The following is a 16,147-nucleotide window of genomic DNA, read 5'->3' as shown; positions in this document are numbered from 1 at the left end:
GTTTCGCAGCCACTGGGAATCATCCTACACCTGCAACACGATGCGGTCCCACCAGTCTGTGCTTGTTTCCCGGGCCCAGAATCGGCGTTCCACGGCATGAACCTGCCCCAGTAACACCATGATTTGCACATTGCTGGGGCCCGTACTTTGTGAGAGGTCTATGTCCATGTCAATTTCCTCATCACTCTCGTCGCCGCGCTGCAATCGCCTCCTCGGCTGGTCCTGGTTTTGCTTTGGCATGTCCTGGCTCTGCATATACTCCAGGACAATGAGCGTGGTGTTCATAATGCTCATAATTGCCGCGGTGATCTGAGCGGGCTCCATGATCCCAGTGCTATGGCGTCTGGTCTGAAAAAAGGCGCGAAACTGACGGAGGGAGGAAGGGAGGGGCGACTGACGACATGGCGTACAGGTACAGGGAATTAAAATCAACAAAGGTGGCTGTGCATCAGGGAGAAACACAAACAACTGTCACACAGAATGGCCCCCCCAAAACCCTGGGTTTAGCAGGCCGTTGATTTCACGGAGGGAGGGGGAAGCAAATGAATACAGAACAAATCTGGTCCATCTATTTTTTACATCTTAAGCTGGCAGCAGACGGTGCAGCATGACTGATAGCCCTCGGCATCTTCTGGGTGCTTGGCAGAAGATACTGTACTATGACTGCTAGCCATCATCGTCAAGACGGTTCAATAGGACTGCCGGCAGGACTGAGTCTCCAGGAGACAAAGCATATCTGCCCAGGTGCCTCTGATTGAACTGGAGTACGACGATGACGGATACCAGTCGTAATACACCATCTACTGCCAAAAGGCAAGGGGCTGCTGCTGTGTAGCAATGCAGCCCCATGTCTGCCAGCACCCAGATAGCCGATGAAGGCTACCAGTCATACTGCACCGTCTACTGCCAAAAGGCAATTAGCTGCTGCTGTGTAGCAATGCAGTACGTCTGCCGGCACCCAGATGACATATGGTGACGGTGAGCTGAGCTGAGCTGAGCGGGCTCTATGCTTGCCGTGGTATGTTGTCTGCACAGGTAACCCAGATAAAAAGGCGCGAATCAATTGTCTGCCGTTGCTCTGACGGAGGGGGAGGGGCCTGACGACATGTACCCAGAACCCCCCGCGACACTGTTTTGCATCATCAGGCATTGGGATCTCAACCCAGAATTCCAATGGGCGGCGGAGACTGCGGGAACTGTGGGATAGCTACCCACAGTGCAACGCTCCGGAAGTCTACGCTAGCCTCGGTACTGTGGACGCGGTCCGCCGACTTCATGCACTTAGAGCATTTTATGTGGGGACACACACAATCAACTGTATAAAACTGATATCTATAAAACCGGCTTCTATAAATTCGACCTAATTTCGTAGTGTAGACATACCCTAAGACACATAATTAACTTTAAGTACTAGTTCCTCCATTGGTATCAATCAGAATATTCACATGTATAAAGTTAAGCATGTACCTAAATATTTGCAGGATCAGGACCTTAATTTGTAACATCAGTAGACATCAAAGAAGTATGACGGATATGACTGGGAACAAATTACTTTCAAAACAGGTACAGCACAGGCAGAAACTGTGAAAGCTTCACCAAACTATCCCACCCACACACCTCTACTGTCACCTGAAAGAACTACCTCCAGGTATAAGAAGATAATTCACTCTCCATGCTTAGTCAGTACTTGGCTTCTAACAGCAAGAATGCATATTATGCTTGGCCAATTAGGATGGGATTTTATGGTGATATAGACACCACCGATAGAAACTATGTGGACCGCTAGTTAGTTTCATATGGGTCACCAGTCATTATAGGATGATGATTTTCTGTCACTGTACCTACCTGTACTGCATTTGAATATATGTCCTTTGTTTGTTATACCATTACATATAAAGAACCACTTCCTCAAGGGAAGTAAATTGGCACAGTTCCATTGGCTGATTTACACCAGCTGAGGATCTGGCCAAACGTTTGTTCCCATAATTAATATACTTTTTGTTGTGATGTAATTCCAGCAAGACAATTAATGTTTACATAGGGCCCAAAGTGTGCTGGATACATTTACAACCTAAAACAGTACAGAGGGAGGATGGGAGAAGGGATGCAACAAAAAGCAGTGAATGAGCAGGGAAATCATGCATCTTATTAGTTACATGATATGTTAACAGAATTTGACATTAGTTCATGCAAGAGGCTTTCAATGGCAAAAATATTTTAAAAATTTTTAAATGGCAATTTCTTGAAAATTAGACACCCAATTATATGGTAATAAAGGATAGTTTTATTAGTCTCAGAATTGTCCATAACTACTTTCCAAAAGTAAAAGAAAACTCCAGAATCTGGTAAAATTAGTCTTCCTCTTGTATTCCCCACCAAAATGCCCCTTGGTATAGGGGAAATGTGCACAAGATCATTTACCAAACAAACAGAATTTAAGTGACTTACTAAAGATTATGCAGTGGAGTTGATTGAAAAATGCAGACAAACATTTGTGAAAAAAAATCTATTTTGTGAAAATTCATTGAAATTTTCAAAAAAAACCTTCAACTACGCTAAAAGCTGGTAAAAAAATCCCCCAATACTTTTCATGAAAATTTTTTAAAAATTGCAAAAAAGCTCACTAAAATTTTGAAAATTCTTGAATACCTCTATTATGTAGTACGTTTACACAAGAGTTAAGAAAAGAAATCTGGTGGCTGAAGTGGAGTCCTGTGCTTTAATTTCTAGATTCCAGTGCCTCTTCTACAAAATTGCTTCAAATCACCTGGTGAAATCCTGGTCCCATTGACTTCAATCGAGCCACAATTTCACCCCTGTACTTAACTAGGACAACCTTAAAATTGGGCTAATAATGCATATTCAATTCAGTAAAATGCTGAAAGATCTGCAGATAGAAAAGTACAGTAAGTACAGATAATTATTATTATGCATGTGTTTCAGACTGGGGAGGTAGGATCAGTGGGTCAGTATCTTGGCAGGAAGGAATTGTGGCTTCCCTTTCCACCTCTCCTTTGTCTTAATTAGTCTATGATTGTTCTAGGTGAATGTGTGTGAGAGATAAAAAGACAGATCCTTTCTCAAACACTTTGGATAACTATTAATAATTCTATAGTTATAACAGATAAAAGTAAGTAAAATAAAATGGAACTCAGAATAGTGGCTTAGGAATTGTGGGTGGAACCAACTGACCTGGTTCTAGTTTTTGTTCAGACACTTTATTTGCTATGATTTTTAGCACTTTTTACCATAATTTAAAGTGAAAAAATGTTATTCTGCATATACATATATGCGCAGAATACCATTAGCTACACAGCAGATCTTGTTCAGATGTGCATTGACTGGATAAGGCGAGGCCCTGCAGGAACCATTATGCTTGGCAATCAGCACAAAACTGGACACACAAAAATAATAAGCTCAGCATTCATCCATTCTTCCTAGAGTTGAAGTTCCAATTTAAAAAAAAAGGAAAAATATGGGAACTACCAAGTAATGTTTTGTGTCTACATTTAAGGTTTTAGCTTGGGTCCTGCAGGCTGATTAACAAAGCTGCAAAAACCAACCCTTCAATCTGATCTGCATGGATCTGAACCTTACTGTTTTAAAGTAGGTACTGTGTCAGAAAGAAAAGCAAAATCTTATGAGATACTTGCTATATTTAAACATGTTGATAAATCTTCTATAAAATCTGCACTGTCAAAGTATGTACACTCCTAGTGATATTGTCTTGCAATATGAAATGCCTCTCAAACAACATTGGATAGCACATGAACTCCTTAAGAGGTTTAATTGGTAGTATATCAATGTTTATTTTTCACACATTCCCAGTATACTTAGTATTATAAATATAACTTCCTTACCAACATCCCTCTGAAATGGCCAGGTTTCTTATACCAGGCTTTGCTGTTCCCATCCTCACAGACATATACATGATCCATAAGGCCATTGGAGTATACAAAACATTTTCCTAATAAAATGTTACATATAAGGAAACAGTTAACTCCTGCAATATCTTTACCATTCAATAGCATTTCTAAATCAATCATATGGGTAACAAAGATGCTGGTCTGACAAACTGGGGCAGAATAAACTTGGAAAGCCAATAAAGGCTGGCATTAAAAAGGGAAAGGGAGGGGAGCAGCAAACACACCTACCAAAAACATCCCTGCCAGATTAAATGAAATTGCTTACCCAGACTCCAAAAGCTGGAGTTAAGCATTAATGGAGCTGGCGCTACATTAGTGGCTGTTGAAGGAGCAAGAAAACAGGAAAGGATTTGGATATAATTAAATCAGATTTCATTTATACCATCTACCCTGTGAGGTAGGTACTATTATCCCCATTTTACCAATGGGCAAACTGAGGCACAGGGAGGTTAAATGACTTTGCCCACGGTGACACAGGAAGTCTGTGGCAGAGCAGGGACTTAGGTATCTTGATCACCTTCTTATTTCTTTTCTCTCTCTCTCCTTTGTTAATTATATATAAATAAATAGCAAGAATAAATTGGCATATCTTTGACAGAAGTATAAGATGACAATATATCATTTTAGCTTTCTGTTTACACAAGTGATCAAATAAGAATTATTGCTCCTTTTCAAAATTCTCCTCAAGCTCTGGAGATGGGCTTTACTGTTGAATTAGGATTCCAGTAATCATGGTTTTATAATAATAAATCTCTTGTAGGAATATTTAACTTAATTATATTGATGTCTATTTCTCCTTAATCAACTGTATATAGTTTTGCAATGTTCTTGTGCTCTTCATAGTTGAAATACTGATGCGGTCAGAAGAGTAGCTATGTAAAAATGGCACCTTCTTACTTAAGAAATCTTCCTGGGCGTACTGAGTTATACCTACTTACTTAATTGACTAAAATAAGTTTTTGCTACTTTTTTTACTCTTATTGGCATCACAAAGTCAACACAGCTATAGAAGAGCGAACTAGAATCTTCTCTGGCTCAGCATCAACATAATTGTCAAGTAAATTCAAACTAGGGTTGCCAACTGTCTAATCACACAAACCCAAACACCCTTGCCCCACCCCTACCCCGAGGCCCCGCCTCGCTCACTCCATTCGCCCTCCCTCCGTCGCTTACTCTCCCCCACCCTCACTCACTTTCACCAGGCTGGGGCATGGGGTTGGGGTCAGGAGGGGGTGCAAGCTCTGGGAGGGAGTTTGGGCACCGGAGGGGGCTCAGGGCTGGGAGGGGGCAGGCTCCGGGAGGGGGCTCAGGGCTGGGGCAGGGGATTGGGGTGCAGGAGGGGTGAGGGCTGCTGGCTCTGGGAGGGAGTTTGAGTGCAGGAGGGGGTTCAGGGCTGGGGGTTGGGGTGCGGGAGGGGGTGAGTGGTGCAGACTCGGGTGGCTCCTGGTCAGCGGTGCAGCAGGGCTAAGGCAGGCTTCCTGCTGCCCTGCCCCGGCGCCGCTCCTGGAAGCAGCCAGCACATCACTGCGGCCCCTGGAGATGGGGGCAGGAGGCTCCGCGTGCTGCCCCTGCCTCCAGGCACTGCCCCGCAGCTCCCATTAACCACTGTTCCCAGCCAATGGGAGCTGCGGAGTCGGCGCTCGGGGCGGGGGCAGTGCGCAGAGACCCCCCTGCTGCCCCAGGGCCTGCAGTGACGTGCCAGCTGCTTCTGGGAGTGGTGTGGGGCCAGAGCAGGCAAGGAGCCTGCCTTAGCCTTGCTGCGCCGCTGGACTTTTAGCAGCCTAAAATCTCACGGTTTGGCTTCAGTAACCTCCGGGAGATAAAGCCCGACTCCGGGAGACTTCTGGCGAAACCGGGAGGGTTGTTAACCCTAGTTCAAACTGCAAGATCAAGTTTTGCTTTCAGTTACATCTGTACAACTCAAATAACAATACTGGAGTTGCAGAGTTGTACCAGAGGGCAGAATTTGGACCTCAAAAACATTACTACTAGAGATGAGGTGCAAGTCAGAAAAAACACACAGTTGGCCTTTCTGGTCCTAGTTGAGTCTGCAGGGCTGAAAGTTGGAGGTGAGGGGGAATCTTTTTCTTAAAAAAATAAGCAAATTCGAACTAAAGGCATTAAGACAAACACAGAACCTTACATCATCATTTTTTGGAGTAGAAGTACACTTAAAATAGATTTGGGGGAAATTATTAAGATGGAAAGTATTTATAAAGATATCAGGTTACCTTAATTATTTAAAAACCTGTATATTTACCATTAGTGAATGAATTGCTTTGGGCTTGCAGTCGAATTTTGACAACATCAAGAGGTGTCACTAAAACAAACCAAAAAAGAATCACATGACTTTTTGATGAATACATTTTAGATGTATTATTTCCTCCTTAGGAACGCACTGCAAGCCCTGGAAGAGTAGCAGCACATCGATTCTGATGACCTGTCATGAGCTTCCACAACTACTACACTAATTATTTCTCAGAAAAAGAAAATAATCATTTTGCAAAGTGTGACGGGATCCCCAGGGTGCAGCCTGGGACTGTGGGACCGCCTAGGCTGTCTCTCACAATGTTTTGCCAGTGACAAGCAGCAAGCCCCTCCAGGTGTTGTTATCACTCAGCACAACCGCATGTGGAGCCCCACACCCAACTAGATTGCATGAATGCTCCCAGAGCCACTCATGAATCACACAGAGAAAGGCACCAGCCAAATTCCCCCAGCTCCCAGCCTTGTACCTCAGGAATATACCATCTTGCACTGCTCATCTTATTAATTGGTTCACCACTTCATTGATGGAAAATGGATATACACTAGCATTTGTAAACCTGAGCAAACACCCTCACCAAACACTTCAGGCAAACTCATTGGTAAAAATAAATAGTTAAATTTCTTGACTACAAAAGATAGATTTTAAGTGATTATAAATGAAAAGTTAGAGTTAGTTACCAAAATAAAATATAAGCACGCAGTCTAAACTCTCAACCCTATTAGACTGGGCAACATTTAGATGAAGCAGTTTTTCTCACCCCACTGAATATTGCAGTACATAGTACACCCTTGAAACCTTGATCAGTCCCCTGTTGGAGTCTTCAGTCTTCTGAGTGTCCTGGTTGCTTGCAGCGTAGGTGGGGGAAGGAGAAAGGCCAAGCACTGGGACCCCATGTTCTGTTTTATACCCTTAGTCCATGTGCTTGGAGAACACAAGTCCAGGCATGTCTGGTGGGCATTGCTGAATCCCAAGGTGAAGCAATATCCTGGTGTGTCTCCTGTGAGTGAGTCATTGAATTGTAACTCCTCTGCTGGACAATGGGTGATAATGTCTGCTCAGCACCCACCCAGCGTTGGTTACCTGTGCCCTTGTCATTATCTCTGGAGAGTTAGTATCTGGGCACTTCCCAAACCCACAGCATATTTTAGTGACAACCATACAGCACATTCTCATAACTTCATATGCATTAATAATATACATATTTAGATGGAACAGTGGGTTTCAGCAGATCATAACCTTTCCCCTGATACCTTACACGGCATGCTTTATACGCAGGATCACAAATATATATAAATGAGGAACATGGGGTTTACAGGGCGCTTCCCCAAGGTATAGAATGTCACACAAGGTATCAGCTAGAGAAAACAGAGAACCTGTTTAACAGATGTTTTGCTGGACTAAGAATAGCTAATATCCTATGTGGCTTGTAGGTGACCAGGTATCCCTTTGCCTTCTAATTTCCCATCAGACAGACTGATATAAAATGTTTAGAAGAGCATGGGGATTATTCAAAACCCAAACAAAGAGGCATGTGCCATTAAGCTGTACTGCTGAATTTGTATAAAACAGCACAGCAAAATCATTTAAATGGCATACCACAGTGGAAACAGTGTGTGCTAATTAAGCAATTGTCCATATTATCAGAGCAACATAGTACCCATAGTGTGCTAGTGTATACTTATCTATTTCATTAATTGATTTTAATGGCAATCTGCAAAGTAAAAAGAGTTGACTTGTGCTCTCCTTTGCTTCTTTACAATGCATTTAGATGCAGGTATGTGGGGGACTGGCCTTTTTAAAAAAAAATCAGCTTTCTTTTCACTTTAGAAATTAAAGTTTGTCTATGCTGAAAGCTACAGTGACTGGAGGAGTAGTGAAATATGACATCTGAGTAGGTCATATCTATGTTGAGAAATTTACACACACACACAAAAATCAGAACAACTAAGAGGTAAGGGATCTTTAGTGAGACTATTTGCTAAACAAGAAATGTAACACCTAATATAATTACAATTCCTAATGTACATGGAAGAGGAGAATGGTTTTATTAAAGATCCAGACACATCCATCCCTTCAACTATAAGGTTACCATACGTCCGGATTTCCCCGGACATGTCCGGCTTTTTGGTCCTCAAATCCCCGTCCGGGGGGAATTTTCAAAAAGTCGAACATGTCCAGGAAAATAGGGAGGCATAAGCCAGGGTCCGCCCGGCCCCAGCACGACCCATCGAATCCACAGTGCAGCCCAGCCGCCCCGGCTACATTGTAGCAAGCTCGGACGGGGGGAGGGGGGGCGCAGCCACAGAAGCCGGCAGAGGGGCCACTGCTGCCCCCGCAGGCCGGGCGGACCGCGCGCCCCAGCCGAGCCCGCAGGACCACGGGGAGGCCGGGCCCAGCCAGCGGCTCGGGCTTCCCTCGCGGGCGGGGACCCCCCGGCCACTGGGGGACCCTTCCTGCGGCCCCGGCGCCGCGGGAGCTGTTTCCAGCGGGGACAGTCAGGCCGGGGAACGTGCTCGGCGGCAGCAGGAAGGAGGCTGCGGCGCGGGGTGGGGAGTGCGGCGTGTGCCGGGGCTGCAGGGACCCGCACCGCCCTGGTCGCCGCTGAGCGTTCGAAGCCCCCGCCAGGCAGAGGCTGCCGGGTGAGTGGGGGAGCAGGGCATGCGGGGGGCGCAGAGGCTGCAGGGCGAGGAGGAGCAGGGCAGGCAGGGGCATAGAGGCGGCAGGGGGGCGCAGGGGCAGGGCAGGTGGGGGGGCGCAGAGGCTGCAGGGGCGGGGGGGTGCAGGGGCTGCAGGGGCGGGGGGGAGCAGGGGTCACAGAGGCTGCAGGGCAAGGGGGGGTGCAGAGGCTGCAGGGCGAGTGGGGAGCAGAGGTCACAGAGGCTGCAGGGCAAGGGGGGGTGCAGAGGCTGCAGGGCGAGTGGGGAGCAGAGGTCACAGAGGCTGCAGGGCAATGGGGGGTGCAGAGGCTGCAGGGCGAGTGGGGAGCGCGGGTCACAGAGGCTGCAGGGCAATGGGGGGTGCAGGGGCTGCAGGGTGAGTGGGGAGCAGGGAAGCACTTAGCAACCCCCAACCAAGATCAGAGCGGGAGGGAGGAGGGGGAATGCGGGGTGCTCAGAGGAGGGGACAGAATTGGGGCAGGGACTTTGGGGAAGGGGTTGGAATGGGGGCGGAGAAGGGGCGGGGTTGGGGTGGGGCCAGGGCTCCCGTGGAGTGTCCTCTTTTTTCAGTGTTGAAATATGGTAACCCTATTCAACTAAGGTGTGAGAGTTCATAATACACATGGCTGGAGACTCCTAAAAGGTCCTCTGGCAAATCCAAGGAAGATCATACATTATCTTGTTTTGGTCTTCTTCATACATCATAATATAGCAGAAAAAGGGCACAAACCCAATTAATAAAAAAATCCTCTGCAGCTCAACTAAAATATTTTCCACAGCATGTCAATGAGTAAAAAACAATACTAAAGTTGAAGCAATTCATTTAGCAAGCATATAGCATGAAAGTGTACACCTGCAAACTACAACATCTGCTAATTACTTCAGGCTCTATTCGAAAAATAACTATAGTATGTCACATGTGATCTCTGCACAAAAACAAAGTGATGGATGCTCTTATGTTTTCCTTAGCTATTTTCAACTAGCCAACAAAATTAAGATAAATCAATACTAGGCACTTTTAAATAGATTAAAGAGTGTCCACATAAGGGGGCTGCACCAGTTCAATTAAAACAAACTAGAAAGAGATTTAGTTATACTGGTACAGTTTCTGTGTGTACACAAGCCCAAATATGCTATGGAATTAAGCACTTTTGCTTCAAGTTTGTCTTTTTTTCTGCAGACACCCAACATTTTGTTTTCCATCTTCCCTCCTAGTTGGGACCTGCCAGCAGCTGCCTCTTGCTCTCCAGATTTCTCCACTATGCAGTGGTAGTTGGATTACAGTGAATGTGATCAGCACTGCTCCATGTAGTCACACAGAGTTGGAATCTAGTTTACAGCCAGGCAGCAGGGGGAACCAGAAGCATAAACTAATGAGCTGGGCAGCGTGGAGAATAGTGCAGCTAGTAAGGTCCAGGGAAATGAGCTGCTAAAGGAGGCTATAAGCTGGTCCCTTCCCTTGCACAAACATGGAAGGAGGTTCTGATCTGGGTTGCTTGCAGAAGACCGTAGGAGCCAAGGACTGTGCAGAGTGCAGGGACGCAGGTGAAAAACATAGTGAAAAACTCATCCTTTAAAATAATCAACATATTATATACCAATTAGTATTTTAAACTATCAGATGCAGCTGCATGTATTGCTGTGGAGGAGAGGGAATAGAATAAATTGATTTTGCCATGTAATTCAGCAGTGGTTGCTGAGGAACTTTAGGCATTGCTGCAGCAGAATCAGGTCCCACTGAATACAGGGAGCCTTAGTTATACCTGAGGTCAGCATTCCATCTCTGCTGCAAAATGAAAGAAGCCAACTCCTGCTGGCAAATCCCATTTTAGAGCAACACTGTCAATCAAGGGCAGTCCTGATAGTCTCTCTTGAGCAATTCTTATAACAGGAATGCCCAGGCTATCAGAACACACACACACACATACTCCTTTACCAAGCTTCAGAATCATGGCATCTCCCTCATAAGCCAATCAATCCAAGCCTCCAAATAGGAAGTGAAGCAGTAGTCAGCAAAAAAATAAAAATTATCTCAAAATAAGAAAAATAATCCCAAATCTTGCAATTTACTCTAAAGAAGCTACATGTATTTGAAAATGGACACTGAAGAAATAATTAATCGTCAGGGGTGGCCCCAGTAGCAAAGGATCAACAAGAGTGCTCCAAATACCTTCAGTATCTCAAAGAGTCAGAAAGTACATCTCTGATCCTGTAAATTTTTAAATAAATGCATAACTTTACAAAAAGTTTCACATGTGCTTAACTGTTTGCAGGCCTGGGCCTAAGTACTCCTCACTACTGGATGCCACTGAAACTTGTAATTAAAAACACACAGGGCTTGTCTACACTGGCACTTTACAGCGCTGCAACTTTCTCGCTCAGGGGTGTGAAAAAAAACCCCTGAGCACTGCAAGTCTCAGCGCTGTAAAGTCGCAGTGTAGACAGTGCACCAGTGCTGGGAGCCACTCCCCTCGTGGAGGTGGGTTTTTTTTATAGCGCTGGGAGAGCTTTAATGTTTAATTAAAGCGGCAGCACTTTAATGTTACTAGTGAAGGCATACCCACACAAAATTGCACACAAACCACTTCTGAGGGGGAAACAAAGGAAACTTTCAACCTATTATTCTCCCTCCAGCCAACTCAAATGAGAATTCCGCTAACTAAACACAAAACTATTGCCAACAAAACCACTTTTATCTTTTATAATATTTTTCAGCTTTGAAGCACTTTATAGTAATTAATCAATCTCCACAACTCTCCTACAAGACAGGTGTTATCCTCATTATGCAGCTGGAACATGCTCAAGTCCATGCAGCAAGTCAGAATTGGATAGCAGTTTAAAAGTTGTTGGCTTCCTGTCTTCTTTTTCCAGCCTTGTGGTCAGTCCACTATATCACGGTGCCTAAAAATCTAATTATTTTTTTTTCTCAAAGAAGAAATTCTTCAATACATTTACTTTTCAGGTTCATTATAGCTGAATTCCCAATCCTGCAAACACTTATGCAGGTGAATAGCCCCACTGAACTTGAGTGGGATGACGTGTGTGTAAAATTACTCACATGCATAGTGCTTTCGGGATTGAAGACTAGCATAGTAAACAGACCACTTACAACAGAGACCTTTATCTGTCATCCATGTTTCAGAAGTAGGAATAACTGAATCAAAACTTGTTTAGGCTCATTTTGATTATAGATAGAAAAGTAAATTATTCTGTGACATTACAGGGTAAGGGAGGGAAAACAATGATAAAAGTTAATAAAAATTGTTCCCATTTTTGGACGTGACTACATTTTGTTAAGAGACTGGAAAGACTCCAAATGACCAAAGTATTTGTGGGTTCAAAATACTTAAATAGTAATGCTGATAGAGAACTCATCAAAGGCTTTATTGTGCTATAGCACAGCAGAATAAACGTATGTAAAATAAATGTTTAAAGATCTTTTAAAATTGTCTAAACAAAAGAGAGTTATGATTTACTTTATGCTAAGTTTGATCAATATTTTGTCTTACCCAAGAGTGATGTAACAATAGCTCCACAACAAGAGGCAATTGCTTGCTGAGTAGTGGTTATTTTATACAATTCGTTGTTATTCTCTTCAGAACCCATAATTTTCCTCTCACAGAAAAGCAACCTATTAAGAAACAGAAATTAGATTGTTTTCAAAACTTATGGAAAAATCATTAGAAAAAAGTGTAAATATTAGTCTTCTGTTTGCATACCAATATTGTCAAGTCATTATCTATTGTAAGAGTTAGAAAATGTATTTGTTCTACAGCTTGTTCTGAAAATATATTAGATCTAAGTTTACTTAAATAAAAATTAAAACAAAAAACTCTGATGCATAGTTAACTGTAGATTTTTAATACCTTTTAAACATTAAAAATAAAGAGGCTCTAATCCATGTCCACATCTTCCCCAGCTAGGTGCTCAACAGCATTTGCTAGTTCAAGTGAAATGGTTGGATGTTGTTCAAGTGAAATGGTTGGATGTTGTCAGCACTCTGAAAGCACTGCAGGCCATATCTCTTCGCTAACCATCCTAGCAACACCACACTCATGCTGAACACGAGAAAATATATATTCTACTCCTGAAGGCATTCTGCGGCAAAAAAATTACAAATTCTGTGCCAAAAAATTAAAAATGCTGCGCACAATATTTAAAATTCTTCAAGTTTTACTTGTCAATAAATAAATGCAGAGGCTCCAGCATGGCAGTGCACAAAGGTGGGAGATCACCCTGCAACCTCCCCACCGCCCATCCCGGGTACACGAACTCAGAGGTGAGGTTGCACCCGACCCTGACACAGCATAAGGCCTGGGCCTGCCCCAGAAACATCCTGGGGCCCTGCCCTTCTGTGCTAGGCGCACCAGGTGTGGGGCAGGCAGGCTCCAAGTGTGGAGGGGCTCAGTGTGGGGGGATCCAGGTATGGGGTCAGAGGATTCTGTGTGGGACGATCTGGGTGCAGGCAGCTCAGTAGGGGGTCTAGGTCTGGGGTGATCTGGATGCACAAAGGCCCATTGGGGGGCGGGGGTTCCAGGTGCAATGGGACTCTGCAGGGGCTTCCAGGTGAGCGTGGTTGGGGCTCAGTGAAGCGGTCTGAGTGCTGGGGGAGTGGGGCTTGGTGGGGGTCTGGGTGCAGCTAATTGGGGGTCAGTGGTGTAGGGACTCAGGGTGGTGCAGGGGTGTGATGCTCATCAGAGTGGGGGGTTGAGTGCAAGGAGCTCAGTGAGGGGTGGTCTGGGTGCAGGGGTGGGGGTCTGGAGGCAGGCAATCTGGGTGCAGAGGGCTCCAGATGCAGGGGTTGAGGTTCAATGGGGTGGGTTTAGGGTATGGAGGGCTAGGGGGGTTCTGAGTGTGTGGGGTATCTGGGTATGGGAAGTCCAGATGCACGGGGGTTGGGCGGATGGGGGAGCTGAGGAGCGATGGGGGCAGGAAGCGTGGAGGATGCTGAGCTTCCTACAGCTGGGGGAGGTTTCTGGGGGTGGGTCTGACACAGCCCCACCCACTCCTTGAAGGGGAAGAGGAAGTCCTATCCTCTCCTGCCTCCAGCCCAGCTGGGATTAGCAGCTGATCCTGGCTCAGGGTAGGAGCCACTGGCTGGGGTGTGCCCAGCCCTGTGGTGATTTACCTCTCCACTGGCTGCTCCGAGTGCCTAAAACGATGTACCTGCGCAGCTAGGGAGGGGTGCGTGACTGCTCTTGCATCTTCCCTTTGCTTCCCTGTCAGAAAATCATTTTTCTGTAGGGAAGCAAAGAAATCTACAGGGGACATGAATTCTGCGCACACACAGTGGCACAGAATTCCCCCAGGAGTACTGTTTCCCTGCAGAATTTTACAACATTGTCTAAGGAGGAAGAGCACTTGCCCCACACCATTCTCTGGGTGTGATCTGTAAGGAAAGGGTGGAACCATTCAAGAGCAGCACATTCATCCCTACTGCAATCCAAGAGTAAGTCAATAATACCTCATGGTCAGCACTACCAAAGGCTAACAGATCTAACAATATCAGCATGGACATTTTATCCATCACCAGGAAGAGATCATCTACCAATGCAATGAGGGCTGTTTTTGCCCCTTATACAGGTCTGTACCCAGACTGAAAAGACTCAAGAAGAACTGAAGCATCTGGGCACTCAGGCTTATCTCATAAAAAACTTCTCTATAATCTTACCCAGAAATAGAACATGCAGTATTGACCAATAGTTAATGAGATTGTTGACATCAAGTTTTCATTTCTTGAACAAAGGCCAGGAGAAGCCAGAAGGCTGTCCTCACAAGCCAGGAAAGCCACAAGTCCAAAGAATAGTATGTGGGACAAGTATGATCTAAAAGTCAAGGCAGGTCTTACTAAATGTACATATAACTAGTGCAGCTGTTATTTTATTGATGTTGCAAAGTTCTTGTAAATTTTAAAGGGTTCTATATAAATGTTGTGTTTTATTATTTGTGTTTACTACCTAATGACTTTAATCTCCCCATTATAAAGGCTAATCTTAACTGGCTACATGATGCAGACAAATCTCTTTAAAACTCTTCTAGAGCAGTGGTTTTCAAACTACGGGTCATGACCCAGTCCTGGGTCACGGAATGTAAGGCACTGGATCGCAGCGGCTCTGGTCAGCACTGCCAACCGGGCCATTAAAAGTCCCGTCGGCGGTCCTGCCCGACTAAGGCAGGCAAGTCCCTACCTGTTCTGACACCACGCTGTACCCCGGAAGCGGCCAGCAGCAGGTCCAGCTCCTAGGCAGGGGTGGGGGGCGCAAGGGGTTCCGCGCACTGCCCCCACCCCAAGCATTGGCTCCAGACTCCCATTGGCTGGGTCCCGGCCAATGGGAGCTGTCAGGGGTGGTGCCTGCGGGCGAGAGCCGCGTGCCTCCACCTAGGAGCCAAACCTGCTGCTGGCTGCTTCTGGGGCACAGCGCAGGCCGTGGTACCAGAACAGGTAGGAAGCCTGCCTTAGCACCCCCGCTGTACCGCTGACCGGGAGCTGCCTGAGGTAAACCCGCGCCCCAGCCCCGCGCCCCAGCCTTGACCCCACCCAAACCTGGAGCCCCTTCCTGCACCCCAAACCCCTCATCCCTGGCCCCACCCCAGAGCCTGCACCCCAGCCCAGAGCCGACCCCCTCCCACACACCAACCCCCTGCCCTAGCCCAGAGCTCCCTCCCACACTCCTCATTCCCGGCCCCACCCCGCAGCCCTCACCCCTGCACTCCAACCCTCTGCCCCAGCCCTGAGCCCCTCCTACACCTCAAACCCCTTATCCCCAGCTCTGTTGGGTCGAGGGCATAAACAATTTTCTACAACTGGGTCGCCAGAAAAAAAGTTTGAAAACCACTGTTCTAGAGCATGCTTTTGATTTGACTGTTAATTAAACAAATAAGTAACTTGTTTGCCAACCACTCCACATTGTCTCTTTAGCATTTAAAAAAAATATTATTTTGTATTAAAACTACTGTCAAAACATAAACCACACACATTTCTCCAATAGGTAGTAATCCTATTCAAAAGGAGAATCCTTCATATAGCAAACTCACAAGTTCCCAAACCCTTGGTCACGCTAGGAAGATATACTACATCTGTAATGTGATTTACAAACTTGGGTTCAGAAAAGGATTCCACACTCCCAGTGATAGAACCTAGCTGCTTTCTTTGAAGATCTCCCCTCACACACTCTTCTATGAAGCAAAACAAGCCACATAGGACCACAAGTAAAAATATTTTGGGAACTTACATTTTCACCAAAAAAAATTTGGTGAAAAGTTAAGGTTGTTTGCATACAAAACCAACCAGACAT

The 16,147-nt window shown here is 45.5% G+C and overlaps 1 protein-coding gene across 2 annotated transcripts in view; it reads right to left on the bottom strand.

Moving 5' to 3' along the window:
* Positions 1-16,147, bottom strand: part of SLC25A40 (solute carrier family 25 member 40) — an 86,459-nt gene that overhangs the window by 64,299 nt on the left and 6,013 nt on the right. For both annotated transcript variants that reach the window (XM_065399508.1, XM_065399509.1), the window contains exons 2-4: positions 12,362-12,483; positions 6,187-6,246; positions 3,861-3,967 (exon numbers count right to left, since the gene is read on the bottom strand). In XM_065399508.1, coding sequence (XP_065255580.1) covers positions 3,861-3,967; positions 6,187-6,246; positions 12,362-12,483 — 289 coding nt within the window. The remainder of the gene's footprint in view (positions 1-3,860; positions 3,968-6,186; positions 6,247-12,361; positions 12,484-16,147) is intronic.

Source organism: Emys orbicularis, chromosome 2 (assembly GCF_028017835.1).
Source record: "Emys orbicularis isolate rEmyOrb1 chromosome 2, rEmyOrb1.hap1, whole genome shotgun sequence".
NCBI lineage: Eukaryota > Metazoa > Chordata > Testudines > Emydidae > Emys > Emys orbicularis.
This window is presented reverse-complemented; position numbering and strand designations above follow the sequence as displayed.